The 17,716-nt window shown below is 45.5% G+C and overlaps 1 protein-coding gene across 2 annotated transcripts in view; it reads left to right on the top strand.

Moving 5' to 3' along the window:
• The window catches only part of LOC146784326 (poly(ADP-ribose) glycohydrolase-like), an 868,511-nt gene that overhangs the window by 469,886 nt on the left and 380,909 nt on the right, over window positions 1-17,716 (top strand). For both annotated transcript variants that reach the window (XM_085636068.1, XM_085636067.1), the window contains exon 5: window positions 4,026-4,100. In XM_085636068.1, the coding sequence (XP_085492194.1) occupies window positions 4,026-4,100 (75 nt within the window). The remainder of the gene's footprint in view (window positions 1-4,025; window positions 4,101-17,716) is intronic.

Consider the following 17,716-nt stretch of genomic DNA (forward strand, 5'->3'; position numbering starts at 1 on the left):
GCCCAATTCTTGGCTAGCTCACAGTGAACCACCTGGACCCCTAAACCTTACAGGGTATCGGATGGTGCCTGCAGCCTTAGAACATAACCACTCTGATTCCGCTCCCAGGGAAATTGTGGAAACAGATCTTCCTTTTTGTTATTTTCTTAGGCATTCCCAATGGAGATACGTAAATTCGTAAATTCACATTTCAAACATTTATTGAAGCAATTGGATTCTTGTGTAAAAACCACAAGCTGCAATTATAAGCAGAAGGAAATAAAGCATTGTTACCAGCATTACAAGAATGATAAAGAAGATGAATAATTCAACCATTATAACGTTGCAGTGATCATTTGCATATATGAATTTATTTCATATTGAGAACCCTATCTACCCTGACTCTACCCTAGAGAGCGTAATAAGAAGTGCATTCTACCAGATCTCTTGGAGCAGCTTAACTCCCCATTTACCTGTATGAGTGCTGTATCAGGAAGCCAACCTGGTGTGGAACAGGCCTCTGTCCTTTACAGGATGGTGACAGAAGTCTGCAGGGCTGGGAATCTGCCACAGGTGAACGTCCAGGATAATCCATGGAAGTGCTTCTCTAGTGAGGTAAATATCATACATATATATATATATATATATATATATATATATATATATATATATAAATCCGTATACTTGCTGCAATTGTAGCTCCACACCGTCACAGCATAAACAGACACGGACCAAAGATGAGTGCTAAATTATTTTAATCTGTGCCTTTTTGCCGCCATAACGTTTCGGCTCCTCCGAGCCTTGATCACATGACATGATCCAATGAAAAGATGGCTTATAAAGTGACTGTGCATACAACCAAGTGATCATGTGACTGTTTGTAGACGAAATGGATAACAGACTTGACAATTTGAACTGTGCAAAACAACGCGTTTAAAATACATCAGCAAGGTAATTGAATTATAAATAATTTAAAAACCTGTATTATTATTTACATCATATAAATAAATATTGTATATTGAGACCGATGTAAGTGCAAATAGCAATTGAATTCAAAGAGAATAAATAAATAAATATTTTTTCACTTGTGCAAAGTATCGCTGTTGTATATGCAAAGCGCGACCACATATGTACCTCGTCATGATACAGTCAATGAACATATATATGCTTGCCAGTAAACATGTATCTGTTAACCGACAGCTGTATAGTGGAGATAAGGTGCTAAACTAAGGAACACCTATGCAGCCATGAAATGGAATACACAAGTCATCTAGAATATAACGATTCTTTTGACAAAACCTCATGTATAGTGTGCACCTGGCTTGTGATGTAATAATAACATCTCGTGTGTAATCTGAATGTAAACATTCTCATGAAGAAAACACAAAAGCACTCCACGTTCATGATTATGTTCATTATTATCATGGCAAATCGCGGGATAAATCCCCTGTTGTAGGTAACGCTGTTAACAAGTCTGCCTTTACTAAAATATTGTCGTAAGGATAGTCACATGGATGAATTGTGCAAATGTGCAACGTGAAATATGTAAACCAATAAGCCTCACCTGTGAGATAAGAGTAAAAAAGATAATGAATTAAGATATAATTGTAATTGAGATGATTGTCTGATAATCAAACAATGGGGGAAGTACTCTAATCTTGAAGCAAACTAAATCAAGTAAGAGAAAGTCACCAAATAGATGTAATTTCTAAAATAGAAACAGCCAGAGGCATGCTAAAATATCCTATATCATTTGTCCAACTGGTAGATGTGGACAGATCAAGTATACTGACATATCCAGCAGCCCACGATGTAAGAGAAATCATGGGGACTCTATTCAAGGTTAGATGCAGTGTGGTGAGAGCCCTCACCATGACTGATGGTAATGTCATGTATTTCAGCCTGAAAATAAGGTAATTAAAAGGCAGATTATAAATAAAGGGTACTAATGTAACTATTGCAAGAAAAATAGGCCAATATGACACCTGATGTGAGATGGCAGCTAAAATGGGGGTACATGAGGTATGCATACAAAGAAATCATTCTCACTTCACTGAATGACTAACAATCTTTAAAATACATAAATAAATATTAATCTAAAAGGCAGAGAGCCGCCTCAAGGTTCTGCCAACTAGTATAAAAACCTACGATGGAAAGATGGATGCCTACAGAAAACTGAATAGCATTAAGGTAGGCAAGTGTAAAGATCCTCTGTAATATTCAGTCCCCCTGGATGTTTTGAATCTAGCTGCAAAATATACCGGGTTTCAAGTTGGCGGAGTTTATGCTCTCTATCTCCTCCGCGCCTACTTGCCGTTACTGCGTCAATGTCATAGAATTTTAGGCCCTTATTGTCACTGTGGTGATGTTCCTTGAAATGTCTGGCTACTGGGTAGGTATTGTCTTCATTTGTTATAGCCCGAAGATGTTGTAAGATGCGTTTATGAACAGCATGTTTCGTGCTGCCAACATATCTAAGTTGGCAGGGGCATTGTAAAACGTATATAGAGAACTCTGTTTTGCATGTTAAAACCTTGTCAATAAGATGTTCTCTATCACTAAAACCATCTTTAAAAGTTTTCATGTTCAAACCGTGGATACAAGATTTGCAAGTTTTACATTTAAAAAATCCACTATTGGTCTGAAACCATGTGGTTCTTTCAATGGTTTCGGGGCTGGTATTGACCAGACGGTCCTTCATAGAGGGAGCCTTACTGTAGGTGATAGAGGCTCTGTGAGGAAGAGTAGGACCGATGATTGGATCACTGAGGATAATGGGCCAATTACGATTTACGATTTTGTATAGGTCTGAATGTTGCCTATTGTACCCCGTAATGATCCTAAATGGACTGGCTGTTAAGGGTGACATAGCGCCTGTTTTCTTGGGTACCATTGGATCAGAGGTTCTGTAAGTATCAAGGAGTTTCTGTCTGTCAACTTTCATACTTTTCATTATGGCACTATTAATGACCCGTGCACTGTAGCCCCTCTCCAAAAATCGAATTTTGCTTGCTTGCTGAGCAAGCTCAAGATCAAATTGGCTGCTGCATATTCTCCTTAACCTAAGCATCTCCCCGTAGGGAATGCTGTTGATAAGATGTGTAGGATGTGCACTCCATGCATGGAGGATGGTATTGCCTGCAGTGTGTTTTCTGTGTAGTCTAGTTTGGATCGTGTTGTTACAAATGAATACCTCGGTGTCCAAAAATGCAATATTAGACTGACTCATGGTTGCAGTGAATTTGAGGTTGAACTGATTTACATTAATCATAAAGATAAAATTTCTCTGCCTGTTCTTTGCTACCCCTCCAGACCACAAATAAGTCATCAATGTACCTATACCAGGCAATAACATTTGTACTGAAAATTGACTCGTATTGGACCTTGAGGACCAGTTCCTCCCAAGCGCCCATGTGTAAACGTATATATAATAAAAAGTGGCCTCGTTCGCACTGTGTCTGAGGTCCTTAGCTACTCATTGTTTGTATTCCCGACTCAAAGCTGTCTCCAAACGGACAACAATAATACTCTAGGGCAACGTGCTCAGTGTACTTTATCATTGAGCATAATGTACAATGTTGTGATAAAATGCTTACAAAGAAATATGCTTGCAATCAGGACACTTTCTAAGTGTATTATCATGTACATGCAAAGCAGGCAACAAGTAACTTGGCTAGAAAGATAAGATATGAAGTTTAAACGTGAACATGTAAATAGGAAGCTTTCGTGCACGGACCCCGTTAAACCCTGCTACAACTTAAGGACTGACTGCCCACTTTTTACACGAAGGCCAGTATAGCACATGTATTATTTAATAGACTAGTTGTATATAATTGTGGTATGTTCAACAAGAGCGAGCCAAGTTTCAGAAAGACAAATATATTTACCTGAGATATAAAACGGGAGGGAAGCTCTAACTCCGAAAATGAATATATTAAACTTAATATTAGGAGGTCTCACAGATAAGTGAAAAATGTGTCATTTTTTTGTGCCAGATTTTCATTCTTGAATATGCATGCATCCTGATAGGACTCTTTTCATTGCAGAAAGCTATCAAGTCATACAACAAGAAGTATGAAAGGCAATGGAAGTTCGACGCCTTGGATAGTTTCTTTGCTTCGGTGAGAAAAACTACAGATTTTATGTTAGTGTGGCAGAGAAAAATATCCTTTGAAGATAGTTGTATCACCTCTATTCCTATACCACCACCATTTGTGGAAAAAGATCGACTGTACAAGTATATGAAATTCAGTACAGAGGTTTATAACCATCTATAATGTTAATCTGTGAGAATAAACTATGATATATGTGTATGTCATGTCAGTGAAAATAAAAGTGGCCAAATAACCTGTTATTTGGAAATAGTGGAGTAATACACACAGTTTCACATACTTCTATATTACTACAGTATAGTGACTTGAGAAAGCTATGCTTATTGTCTTGAGAGAGAGAGAGAAAGAGAGAGAGCAAGAGGTGCAGAGTGCAGCATGCTATTCATTACCATTGTTGGGAGGGGCATCATGACCCACTCTAGACTTCGCCTCTTGCAAGTTATATCCCATCCCCTCACACATCAATGGTAATTAATAGCATGTTGCACTCGGCACTTCTCGCTCTATCTATCTATGTATCTTTATAGTTTGTGAATATATGTATGTGTATATATAGAGTGCTGGTCGCAAACAACAAACTTGAAACAACCTTATTTAGGAAGCCCACAGCAGGCAACAGCACTCTACATGCCAGTAGCAGCCATCCCAAGCATTTGATAGACAGTATTCCGTTCGGTGAAATGCTGCGGATTAAGCGCATTTGCAGTACGGCGGAACAACTTGATAAGTGCACGAATGATGTAATACAGAGACTAAGGCTAAGAGGGTACAGCGACAAAACCCTGACACGTGCCCTTGTCAAGTCCCAAGTTAGACCAAGAGATACCCTCCTGCACAAGACAGCTAAGGTAGACAGCGAAACTGGTGCTGATACCTGTCCTAGATTGATTACAACATATAGCAGGCAGGAGAGAAAGATCAAATCAATCATAAAGAAAAATTGGCCTATTGTACTTACGGATGGGGTACTGGGACCACGCCTTCCTAATTTTCCTACTATTACTTACAGATAAGCGAAGTCTATGAGGAGCCAGTTAGTCAAAAGTAGTCCAGAGACAGGAATCACTGGCACTTGGCTAAAACCTAGGAAAGGTTTTTTTAAATGTTCCTCGTGTCGGGCGTGCAAGTTTGGTGTTAATACTACTCATTACACCACTCCATTCTCGGATGAGAAATGTGCCATCCAAGGGAATTATAATTGCCGCACTGAGTTTGCTGTGTACGTCCTGACGTTCACCTGTGGCTTGCGTTACGTGGGAAGTACCAAGCTACAGGTGCACGTCAGGATTCTGCAGCACATCCGAGCTATAGTGAACAACGATTCATCTTATCCTGTAGCCAGACATTTTAAACGAGAACATGACAATGACTTGAGCAGCCTCTCGTACTTTGTAATTAATGCGATTTCCCCCCTAAGGAGGGGCGGTAACAAAGAAAAGAAGCTAAGACAACTAGAATCTCGCATTATTCTAGAACTTGATAGTAAAGCACCACATGGGTTGAACACAACAGAGGATATGCATAATTTCCTATAGGAACATGTTGTCGTGACCCTGGTGATATCGAGATATTGTTTCTTACATTATGCACTGATTCCTTTTAGTCACCTCCCTATTTATTTCCTTAATACTCATTCCCTCTTGGATACTTATTTCTTAGGAGTAGACACTGTTCTTGTCTGTACACAATACTCATTATGAAACCTTAGCTGCTTTAGGAGATTTTGCACATTTTTGGCTTTTTAGATTTTGTTAGGGGTTTTACTTACACTAGAATATCCTTTTTCTAATGGTGATTACATTCGAGGAAAGGATAGCGTGAGTAATATTTTGCACATATTTATTGGCACTTTCTCACTCATTTCAGATGACGAATCATGACATGATTTGAAAGCAAATTAGGCCATAACTACATCATAGCAAGCATTTAGGCTGATACTCAATAGCTCACATATATGACTCTCGCTGGCTCATGTCTGGATTTTTGGGCACTATATTGATACTGTTTTATTAGCGATATTTTATATCCTATTTATTGACAATTTTTAACAATGTGTTATATTTTTATCCATTCCAGTGTTGATATGTAAATATAATCATATGTATTTACATTTAGGTCATGTTCATTTTTTATTTTAGAATTTGGACCACCAATATATGTTTTATGTGATGCTTTTAAATGTATTTATACAGCAATATTGTGCACATTATTCTAGTCACAATCAATGTATTTAAATTTATGGCGGCTGCTCAAGAGACTCTACGTAATCTGTCTTTTCGTAAATCTGTTTTCTGTGTCTATGATCATGTGACACAGTAAGCAAACTCACTTAGCATATTTAAATTGTAATGGCGGACTGTTTCCAGTGTTTGATCAAGGGCTCGGCTGTGCCCGAAACGCGTCACTGAGAGAAGGAGCAAAATAAAATCTACCTGCCAGCAATCGGGGTCCGTTTTCCTCTGTTCCCCGCTGCTGCTGCTGCGTGCGCATCACTGCGGAGGTTCGAGGAGTCTGAATAGTTGCATATATATATATATATATATATATATATATGTTCAAGGCATATGTGCTATAGATACACATGCTTTGCATACTTCTGCCATCTAGTGTTGGTTCCGGATGTTTGCAAGTTGTTTTTCTTCGAAGATGTCTTTCCAGTCACGAGGTAATGTGACTCCTCCTTTCCGTGATAGTGCGCGTGGACATCAACTCCATTGTTGGATTGTTTTTTCCCCCATCGGGGGTAAACCATTCTTTGGGTTCCCCTCAGTGCGCAATCCACTGTACCCTCGACGGTATTGTTTTCATATGTGTTTCCTCATTCTTTTTTTTTTAAACAAATGTTATTTGTCTAGTTTCACATATATTGCAGGGCTCTGCACTCCAGAGACATCTGCACACATCAAACATACATTGATAATGACTTTGACTTTTGCAGGTATTAGCGAACCACATTATAACAAATCCCCCCCAACTCGCCTCCCCCCCCCTCCAGATTGCGCCAATGCCACATAAACCTGACCATCACATAACATCACAACCGGGGATACTAGTCCCTCCGAGCCGTCAAAGAAAGTGCATGTGAATTAGTCCGGCAAGCATGCCTCTACTTCCTGTGGCGGGTCCAATATTAGACCCCGGTAGTCTGCCCACCGCTTCCATATCTTAAAGTGTTTGCGCGGACACCCCCTGGCAAGGAAAACGGGTTGTTCTAACTCCATACAAAAATCTAGCCCATTTTTCCATGCAGCCACCGATGGGGCCCTAGGTGCCTTCCAGGCCCTGGCAATATCCCTTTTTGCTAATGTGAGGCCCAGTTGTAAGAGGTGGCGTTTATAAATATTACCCCCCCCCCACTCCCTCCATAACATGTAGAAGGGCCAATTGCGGCGCGCGGGGAAGCTCCCATCCCAATACCTCAGAGAGGCAGGAGTATATCCCTCTCCAAAAGCTATTTAATGATAGGCAGCTCCAGACCGTATCGAAGCAGAGGAAATGGACCCCACATTAACTGTCAGATAGTGATCGATAGCGTCAGTCAGATGCTCCCAGTAGTCCTCTTTATGCAAATGCCACACAGACATGCGCCATCTAAGCGGTTGCCGCCCTTGACCTATCTGAACCGTAAGGGCCACCGGTGAATGATCTGACAAGCCCCTGGGCAGAATATCAGCCGACAACACCCTGTGCACTATCATCCTGGGGATGAAGAGATAGTCGAGTCTCGAGAATGAATCGTGTATTGTGGAGGGATCGGTGTATTCTCGACGAGGTCCATGTATGTACCTCCAGCCATCTACCCAATCAAGTCCCGTCACTAGGGAGTGTAATTTCGTGGGAGGACCATTCTCTACTACGCCCCCACTCCTCCATCTATCCTGACCCCGTTCCATGACGCCATTCCAGTACCCGCCCACAACTGAGAACGTCTCTGGCATGTCCGCCCAGATGTTCATAATCCGCTCCACTAAATTCCATTGCAATGGCGGGGGAGCATAGACGCTACCCAATGTCAGAGTGTCATCCCCAACTTTGCCCCGAATAAAAATGTATCGCCCCTGTGTGTCTGACCAGTGTTTCTCATGTGTAAATGGGACCCTGCGGTGAATCAATATCGCCACTCCCTGCGAACCCCTCATGAAGCCAGAGTGAAAAATGTGTTGGAACCCGTATCTCTGCAGACACAGGGCCTTAGTGCCCATTAAGTGTGTTTCCTGTAGCAGGAGCACATCAGCCCCCGCCAGCTTGGCTTGTTGAAGTATGGCCCCACGTTTGATCTTGTCCAGAGCCCCACGAACGTTCCAGCTAACAATGTGCAGGATACCAGGGGTCACCCGCATCCCGCCCGATGTATCTGACTTCCTGATAAGCATTTATTACCTTGACGGGTATGGGAGCTCCTTGGTGTATGTGCTAACCTGTGAGAACCCATTGTGGACGCGCAATCTAATAACAAAAACAACCCCTCTTCCCGTAACAGCCCTCCACCCCATACCTCAAAAACGCTGAAGTATCTGTCGCGGCCGGATAGGAAACGAATCCCCAACCGGAGGACAGGAACCGTACCGCCCAATGGATCCCCAATTTACAACCCATGCCCCGCGGGCAATTCCCCCGCCAGCAGCTGCCTGGCAGAGATACCAGCCCAAATCCAAGCCTATCTGGCAGTTAATCCACTGTCCGAGGTCCCGCAGCCCCAAACGGACCCAAGGATCAGTCCGCAGAAGCCTGTCTTTCAGAGGCGGAGCCCCCTCCCCGAGAGAGGGCGATACTGGATTGGGAACGACGCCTGGACCTCGACCTCCTGCTTCCCCTCAGCTGGCCACAGGGTCCCCTCCGGGCCCCCTCGCTCGATGACGAAGCCGATTCCCTACCAGGTGGTGTATGGACTCTCACCCGCACTGTCTCATCTGTCCATTTGAAAACCTCCTCCGGGGTATCAAAGAAGTGCGTACAGGAGCGGTACACCACTCTCAGGCGGGCAGGAAATAACAGGGCATACGGGAGCTTGAGGTCTCGGAGGCGCGCCAAAGAAATAAGAATATAAGGATGCGTGCATTGTTATAGATAAGGGGTTCCTTGGCTCGGGCCTGCTTCAAGATAGTGTCACGGTCCAAGTAGTTTAGGAGTTTTGCTATGATTGGTCGTGGCCGAGCCCCTTGCGGGGGCTTCTGCATGAGTGCCCTGTGTGCCCGTTCCACCACAAAGCAGCGGGAGAGTACATCTGGGGGGAGCCAGCCCTCCAGCCACTGTGTCAGGAAACGCTCCACGTTGTCCCCCTTTCAGCCCTCCGGGAATCCAACAAAGCGGAGGTTGTTGCGCTGGGCATGCCCTTCGGCATCCTCCACCCACATTACCAGTCCCTTCTGGATTGTTTCCATGGCAGCAACCTTCTTCTTCTTCAGGGTAGTGACATCATCTTCGACTCCGGAGAGGCGGGTTTCGGCCTCTGTAATGCGCGCTACTGCATTACGCAGATCTTGTTGCAGCAGCATGACATCCGAGCCGACTGCACCAATTTCGGCGTCAAGCATATCCCTGGACTGGGTAATAGCCGCCAGGAGTGTTGCATTATCTGGCGCCAGCCCCTGCTGTCTTGATGTCCCAGCCGCAGCTCCCGCACCAGTGAATTTGTCTATTGGGCCCTGTTTGGTCTGGCCCCCACCACCCTTATCTCGCGTTATGTCTACCAACAGGGCTCTCCACACAGGCACCGAGGGCGTCAGATGCGATGCACACCAGCAGGCAAGTGCGGTCCGAGTTCGCCTCCGCGCAGCTCACCCCCGGAAGGTCTCCCCTCCCCCCCCCCCCCTTTGCGGCCGGACACGACCGCCGAACCCCCAACCTGCACAGCCCCTATCGAGTGCAAAACTGGGGGGGGGGGGGGGGGAGTGAGGGGGCAGCACGTGGAACATATCTAGTCGTACCCCACCTGCGTGTGCTCACTGGCCCCACGTCCACTCCAGGAACCTGCAACTTCCCTAGCACCACTGGGAGTCTCACTCGTATCTGGGACCAGCAGGCTCCCCTCCAACGCCGCAGCAGCTGCCCAAAATGGCGGTCCGTACCACTAGTAATGTTCAAATCCAGCAGCCGCCCGCCGGCCAAAGCCTCACCAGGGGGACGGCACCGGAGCCGAGCTCAGCCCCTGGACAGGCATCAGACACCGCTCTGTCCCTTCCAACAAGCTCCAGGGGCCTTATCCTTATCCAAGCGGTCCCTCCGTTGCTCCTCCACTCTGGGGCACCGCCCATCGCCCCCGCGGCCCGACACAGCCACCGAGTATCGCTGCCTGTATGGTATGCAGGAGATCGGGTGATATGGGGGAGCAGCAGTCACAACAGACCCTACAATTGTCAGCGTGTGGGTCCCAGGCGTCACAACCTCCCCCTCTCACCCTCAGAGGTCCGCGCAGCCGCCCCCAGGCCACACAATATGGCCGCCGGCTCACCGCCGCAACTACTGCCGCAATCTCCTACCTCCATGGCCCGATCCGGCCACCGACGCTCGCTGCAGCCCTCCTCAGTATGCGGAGCTCTCGGCCTTCTCACTCGGGCTCCACTGCGCCAGATAGTTGCGGGGGGCGTTGATGGTCTCGCAGCCAGCCCGCCAGCCGCTCCGCCGCCTGGGCCACGCCTCCGCCCTGTCAAGTCAGGAAACTCCCCAGCTTTGTGCAAGGTGCCTCCCTCACAGGCCGCGGCCGCCCTCTGCGATCTTATCTTCGCCACTGCACCTTCCAATGCGTCGGGACTCGCCCAGGGGGATGTCACAGCTTTCCGGTGGCGTTCGGTCTGTGTTAATACCGACGCGAAGTCGGATAGGCAGGATCAGTATATAGGATGATGCGGGGCTGGATGGAGCGCGATTAAGACACGACCGCCATCTTCGCTGGCCAAGCCACGCCCCCGTGTTTCCTCATTCTTTGCGTATCGAATTGGTCAACAAAATCTCAATCTTAGATCGAAAACCTCGTGGGTGGCTGCGGGCATAGCCACGTCGGGCCAGCTTTCTGCCGATGGAACGGACTCCATTCTGTCCGGGATGCCTCTCCAAGTACCCTTGCACTGACCTACATCAGGTTTGTAACTTGTGCCTCTCTCCGGAGCACAAGGAGGACGACTGCGACGCTTGTAAATCGTTTCGCTTCAAGAAGACTCTACCCGAGAAATGCAATGTCAAAGCATTCAACACACTCCGGATACTTTCGGGGAAGAATCTGAGCAGGAGAAGATCGAAGCCTCCGCTGCAGAAGAAGAAGAGGCCTTCTCCATTTCAGAGTCCGATTCGGAGCTCGAGATCAACCTTGAGTCTGAAGATGTGCCTCCGGGACAAGGTGCCCGTGAGTACCGAAGACCCCTTGCCTCCTAAACCCTCGTCCAAAACACATAAGCCAAGGTCGGCACGAGACAATCTTTCCTACGCCCCGCCTTCTGGCTCGTCACCGAAACAAATCGTCAAGACTTCCTGCTCGGGAACGAGTCGGCCGAAATCATCTTCGGATCTGAAACCATCAGGCTTGAAAGACAAATCTAGTTCAGAGCCGAACACTCTGCTCAGAAACAAAAACATGCATCGGAACCGAAAACTTTCGCTTCAAAACAAAAACATGTTTCAGAGCCGAAGCCTTCCACTTCTCAAGGACAAATCTATTTTGATGCCGAAATCTAAGGACAGCCTCTCTGAGCCTCCAGAACCAATTTTAGACGTTCTTAAGGCCAAATTGGATCCTAAACCAAAAAAGATTTCTTTTAATCCTGGTACTGGACATATTTCTGCTAAAACACCAGCAAAACGCAAACTGCCTTCAGAGGACCCTGCCTATAAGATTCTTCTTCTGAAGAAGGACATGGTTACCAGCCCAGCTTATCCAGTCCCGCAACCCTCTCCTCCTCCACCATCTTCTCCACAGTTAACAATTGAGGTTCCTTTACACATAACACCCCAAGGATCTCCACATACAGATCCATATAGGGATCATATCGATGAAGATACTCATTTACCTGTAGAACCCATGGAGTGATTACACCATTGACCCTCCATTAGATAATGACCTAGACCTTTACCCTGCAAAGCCATCACCACCAGATGATAATATGGCTTATCAACAACTCATTGCTAGAGCAGTAGAGTATCATGGGGTGGCCTTAAACAAAAAGTCCTTAGAAGAAGACTTTTTATTCGAAACACTTGAGTCAACACACCGGTCTAGTCAAACACTCCCTATTCTTAAAAGCATGATGAGGCATGCAGAAGATATCTTCAAAGACCCTGTATGAGCACATATTTTAACTCCAAGAGTAGATGAAAAATATAAACCCTCACCATCAGATCCTGTCTTTAGCAAAGGATAATTATCTCTTGATTCCATACTAGTGTCCAAAGCTCACAAGAGCGCTAATTCACAAACCTCTAGTGATGCGCCTCCCCCAGACAAAGAATCTATGCTTATAGATGCCTCTGGGAAACGAGTGGCTGTTCAGGCCGCTAACCACTGGTGCATCGCGAACACACAGGGCCTACTAGCTAGGTACGACATTGCACACTGGGATGAAATGGAGCAACTGCTCCAATACCTCCCTGAAGAATACAAAGCTATATCACAACAGTTAGTTGAAGAGAGAACTCCTCAATCAGATGTGCTCTAGACGCAGCTGACACTGCAGCTAGGGAGATCAATACCAGCATTGTCCTTAGAAGGCATGCATGGCTTAGGATTTCCAGGTTTAAGCCTGGAGTTCAACATTCTATTTTAAACACCCCCTTTGACAAAGAACGCTTGTTTGGTTCTGTAGTTGACCAGTCCTTAGAAAAAAAATTAAAAAGATGCCGAAGTGGCAAAGTCCATGGGAGCGCTCCAGTCCCCATCAAATAGAGAATCCTTTTGCCGCTCCTTTTACAGAGCAGGGTCTAAAACAACATCCTCAGACATAAATGCTTCCTCTTATAAAGGCAGCAATCAATCCTTTACCTCTAGAGGTTTATATAGAGGAAAGAATTCTAGAGGTAGGGGTAAAGGTGTCACACTGCATAACACCCCTTCCCCTAATAAACTGTGACTTGTCCACACTTCCCCCGATCACTTTACACCTTTAGGGGGAAGAGTTCAACAGTTTCTCCCCATTTGGCAATCCATAACAACCTACAAATGGGTGATTGACATTATCCGACATGGTTATTGCCTGGAGCTTACCACCAATCCTCCAAACATTCCACCTCGCATTCACTAACTGTTGTCAGGCCACGTACAGTTACTCAAACAAGAGGTACAATCTCTCTTAGAGAAAGGAGCCATAGAACCAGTTCCACTACAGTACCAAGGTTCAGGGGTTTACTCTTTTCTAATTCTCAAAAATGACGGCTCCTTAAGACCAATTTTGGATTTCAGAGTGTTAAACTACTATATACTGTCCGAACATTTCCATATGGTAACGCTTCAACAGGTACTTCCGCTTCTACAACAAGGCAATTTTATGTCCACACTAGACTTGAAGGACGCATACTTTCACATGCCGGTCCATCCAGCTCATCACAAATATCTCAGATTTGTGATAGGAGGCAAATACTATCAGTTCAAAGTACTCCCATTTGGAGTAACTACTGCTTCCAGAGTGTTTACCAAATGTCTAGCAGTAGTGGCAGCTCATCTCAGAAGACAACAATTTCATGTCTTCCCGTACCTAGACGACTGGCTCATCAAAGACAGCACACACCAAAGTGCTTAAAACACACTTGACCACGCTACACTTACTCAACCAATTGCGTTTCATAGTCAACATGCAGAAGTCTCACCTACAGTCTTCACAGATACAATCTTATCCAGGAGCCACTTTCAACACTCATCTGGCTCTAGCCTCCCCGAATGCAGCCAGAATTTGCAATATCTAAACTCTGTTGCTGCAGTTCCATTCTGACCAAACCTTGCCAGCCAGGACTTTCATGTGGCTACTAGGAATGATGGCGTCCTGCATTGCAATAGTGCCTCATGCAAGACTACACATGCGTCCACTACAAGAATGCTTAGTACATCAGTGGAATCAGTCAGAGGGTCAATTAACAGATCTAGTGTTGGTAGACAGCCGGACCCATTGCTCTCTGCAGTGGTGGAACCTACAAAATGTATCAAAAGGGTGGCCTTTCATCGACCCTGTACCACAGATTGTGCTAACAGCAGATGCATCTCTCACAGGTTGGAGTGCACATCTTCATCATTACACAATTGAGGGTCTCTGGGACGACAAACACAAACATCTCCACATCAACTATCTAGAGTTTCTTGTAGTATTCTAGCGCTTAAAGCTTTTTAGTCTCATCTCACAGGCAATGTTATCCTAGTCCGCACAGACAACAGGACAGCAATGTACTATGTACAAAAACAGGGAGGGACACACTCTCTCCAACTTTCACGCCTGTCCTAGACAATTTGGAAATAGGCAGTCCATCACAAAATTCACCTTCTGGCAGGACACCTTCCAGGAGTGAACTTGCCGATCTCCTCAGCAAAAGAAGGCAGCAAATACACGAGTGGGAACTTCGCCCCCAAGTTCTCCTTCCATACTTTCAACAATGGGGATACCCGTAAATAGATATGTTCGCCACAGTAGACAACGCACAATGCCCAAACTTCTCCAGGTTCCCACACCCTCTCTCAATGGGCAATGCCCTGTGGATGAATTGGTCAGGGATATTTGCCTATGCTTTTCCGCCTCTCCCACTCCTCCGTTTCTGGTTCGGAAACTCAGGCAAACATCACTTGCACTGATTTTGGTAGCTCCCACATGGGCTCGTCAACCATGGTACACCACCCTGTTAGAGCTGTCAGTATGTTCCACATCAAAAGCTACACCTGACCTCCAGTCTTCTCACTCAGAACCATGGACAAATTAAGCATCCAAATCCCAAGGAGCTCAACTTAGCGATGTGGCTCCTGAGGTCATAGAGTTTGGATATTTAAATTGGCCACCAGACTGTATGACTATTCTGAGAGAAGCAAGAAAACCTACCACCAGAGCTTGCTATGCAGCAAAGTGGAAACAATTTGTTGTCTACTATAACAACAACAAAATGATTCCTCTGGATGCTGCTGTTCAGAACATTATCTGTTTCCTTTTGCACTTACAGCAATGTGGGCAAGCCTACATATCTATCGACTGCACCTGGCAGCAGTAGCTGCATATTTGCAGAACAGACCGCATTTATCTTTATTTAAAGTTCCTGTCATTAAAGCCTTTATAGGTGGCTTAAAAAGAGTTATACCACCAAGAATCCCTCCAGCACCAGTATGGAATAATAACGTTGTACTTACAAGACTTATGGGTCCACCCTTTGAGCCATTATACAATTGTCCTTTACAGTTTTTTTCACGGAAGGATGGCTTACTCATTGCAATCACTTAATTAAGGAGAGTTGGTAAGCTACAGGCATTAACCTTGGAAGGACCCTTCTTTCAACTCCATAAAGATAGGGTAGTTCTCCACACCAATCCCAGATTCCTTCCCAAAGTAGTCTCTGCTTTCTATCTTAACCAATCCATTGAGTTACCTGTGTTCTTCCCTCATCATGATTCTGTAGCAGAACGAGCTCTTCACACACTTGATGTCAGAAGAGCGTTATTGTATTATATGGAAAGGGCAAAAGATTTTCGTAAAGCAAAGCAACTGTTTGTTGCATTTGCACCACCTCAAAATGGCAATCCTATCACTAAAGCATTTCAAGATGGATTGTTAAATGCATTCAAACTTGCTATGCAAAAGCTAAAATAACTGTTCGACGCATATGAGCTGCAGAATACATGCTTGTGCATAGATCGCCATCTGGTGTTGGGCTCAGATGATTGCAGTTTGTTGTTGTCTTGGAAGAAGCCTTTGTAGTCCCTTGGACGATAGTGCGCATGGGCATCGACTCCATCTTTAGATTGTTTTTTTCCACCATCGGGTTCGGATGTAACTTTCGGCGCTCCGGTTCGGTACCGTGTTTACAAACCTTTTCGACACGCGAAACATCACTACTCAACGGTATTGTTTCATTCGCATGACCTTCTACGTGCTAACTAACTTCAAACTCCTCGATTCCGTTCGTCGACGGGGGCCGCTGGGCCTATCGGTGCCATTCGGGCCTATGGCTAATGGAAAGGACTCCATTTAAAAAATGCCCCCAGTGTGGAGCTAAATTTCCACACAGTGACCACCACAAGGTCTGCAACCTTTGTCTCTCGCCAGAGCACAAAGAAAAGGATTGCCAAGCCTGCGCCTCTTTTCGATATATAAAGACTATCCGTGATCGCCGGGCTCGACAACATGTTATGTCTCAACAGGCTTTTTCAGGTGCCACACGACATCTTCGATGAGGGCCCGATGTTCCAGAGGCAGGAGAGTCAGAGGAACTCAACATCGTCTCCGAAGCTGATGACTCCTGCTTCGATGACCACATCACTCCAGGTCAACGAGTGAGTACAAACGCCCCTACCCCGGTCCCCTTAGAAAAAAAGAAGGCTCCGGTCAAAACTTCACCTGAAGGCCTTAGTCGAGACTGAGGGAAAACTTCAGAAGCCCCGCCTCCAGACCCGGCTCGAAGACAAAGGAAAAGCCTTCCGGCAGCTCGGGACCGAGCAAGCCGCATATCAGTACCCAAAAAACACAGTTGGTACCAAAATCGGGAATACACCCTACTCCCGTTACATCCAAAAAGGCCTCGGCATCGAGCTCTTCGGCACCGAAAGACTATAAGGCCTTGAATCTGAACAAACACCTAAAGACTTTGTATCCGAAAAAGATTTCCGACTCGACATTGAAGCCCAAGGAGCACAAGACCCCTCCTTCGTCTCCAGAGCACAAATCGAAACCGCGTTCGGAACCAAACAATTCGGCACCGAAAGGAGACCACACGGAGGAACAACTGTTTCAACCAGATCCTATCGATCCGAAACAAAAGACATTACATGTGGACCCTAAAACAGGCCATATTGTCAGCCTCCCAACTAAGAAGAGGAAATTGCATACCTCACACTCTCCTGAGGTACCTGTGAAGAAAAGAGACTTTGCAACCTCACCCCTAAGACCCTCTTCTCCTGTTCTTCCTACTAAACCTCTGTCTCCTACAAACTCTCCCATACACTCTCCTAGACTCTCCATGCTCACCCTTACCACCACAGGATGAGGATGACCTAGGGGGCGGGGGTGCACACCATAATGATCCTTTAGATGACCCTGATGATAACACAGGATACATGGGCAGGTTATAACAATTATTCAGATCCTCCAGACATTCCTGATCAAGATGCATACCCAACAAGACCATCTCCCCCAGATGACAATATAGGGTTTAGTCAGCTTATAAATAAAGCTGTACAATATCATGACGTTCAACTACATTCAGACCCCATGGAAGAAGACTTTCTACTAGATACTTTTGCCCAGTCACAAAAGACAATACATACATTTCCCATGCTCAAAGGTATCATTAAACATGCACCTGACATATTTAAGGACCCTGTCAGGACCAAGATTCTCAATCCTCGGATTGATTAAAAAGTATAAACCCGCCCCCAATGATCCAACCTACATTAAAGGACAACTCCCCTTAGATTCTCTGGTAGTGTCCAATGCAAGAAAACTTGCAAATTCACAAAC

This window comes from Triturus cristatus, chromosome 11, assembly GCF_964204655.1.
Source record: "Triturus cristatus chromosome 11, aTriCri1.1, whole genome shotgun sequence".
NCBI lineage: Eukaryota > Metazoa > Chordata > Amphibia > Caudata > Salamandridae > Triturus > Triturus cristatus.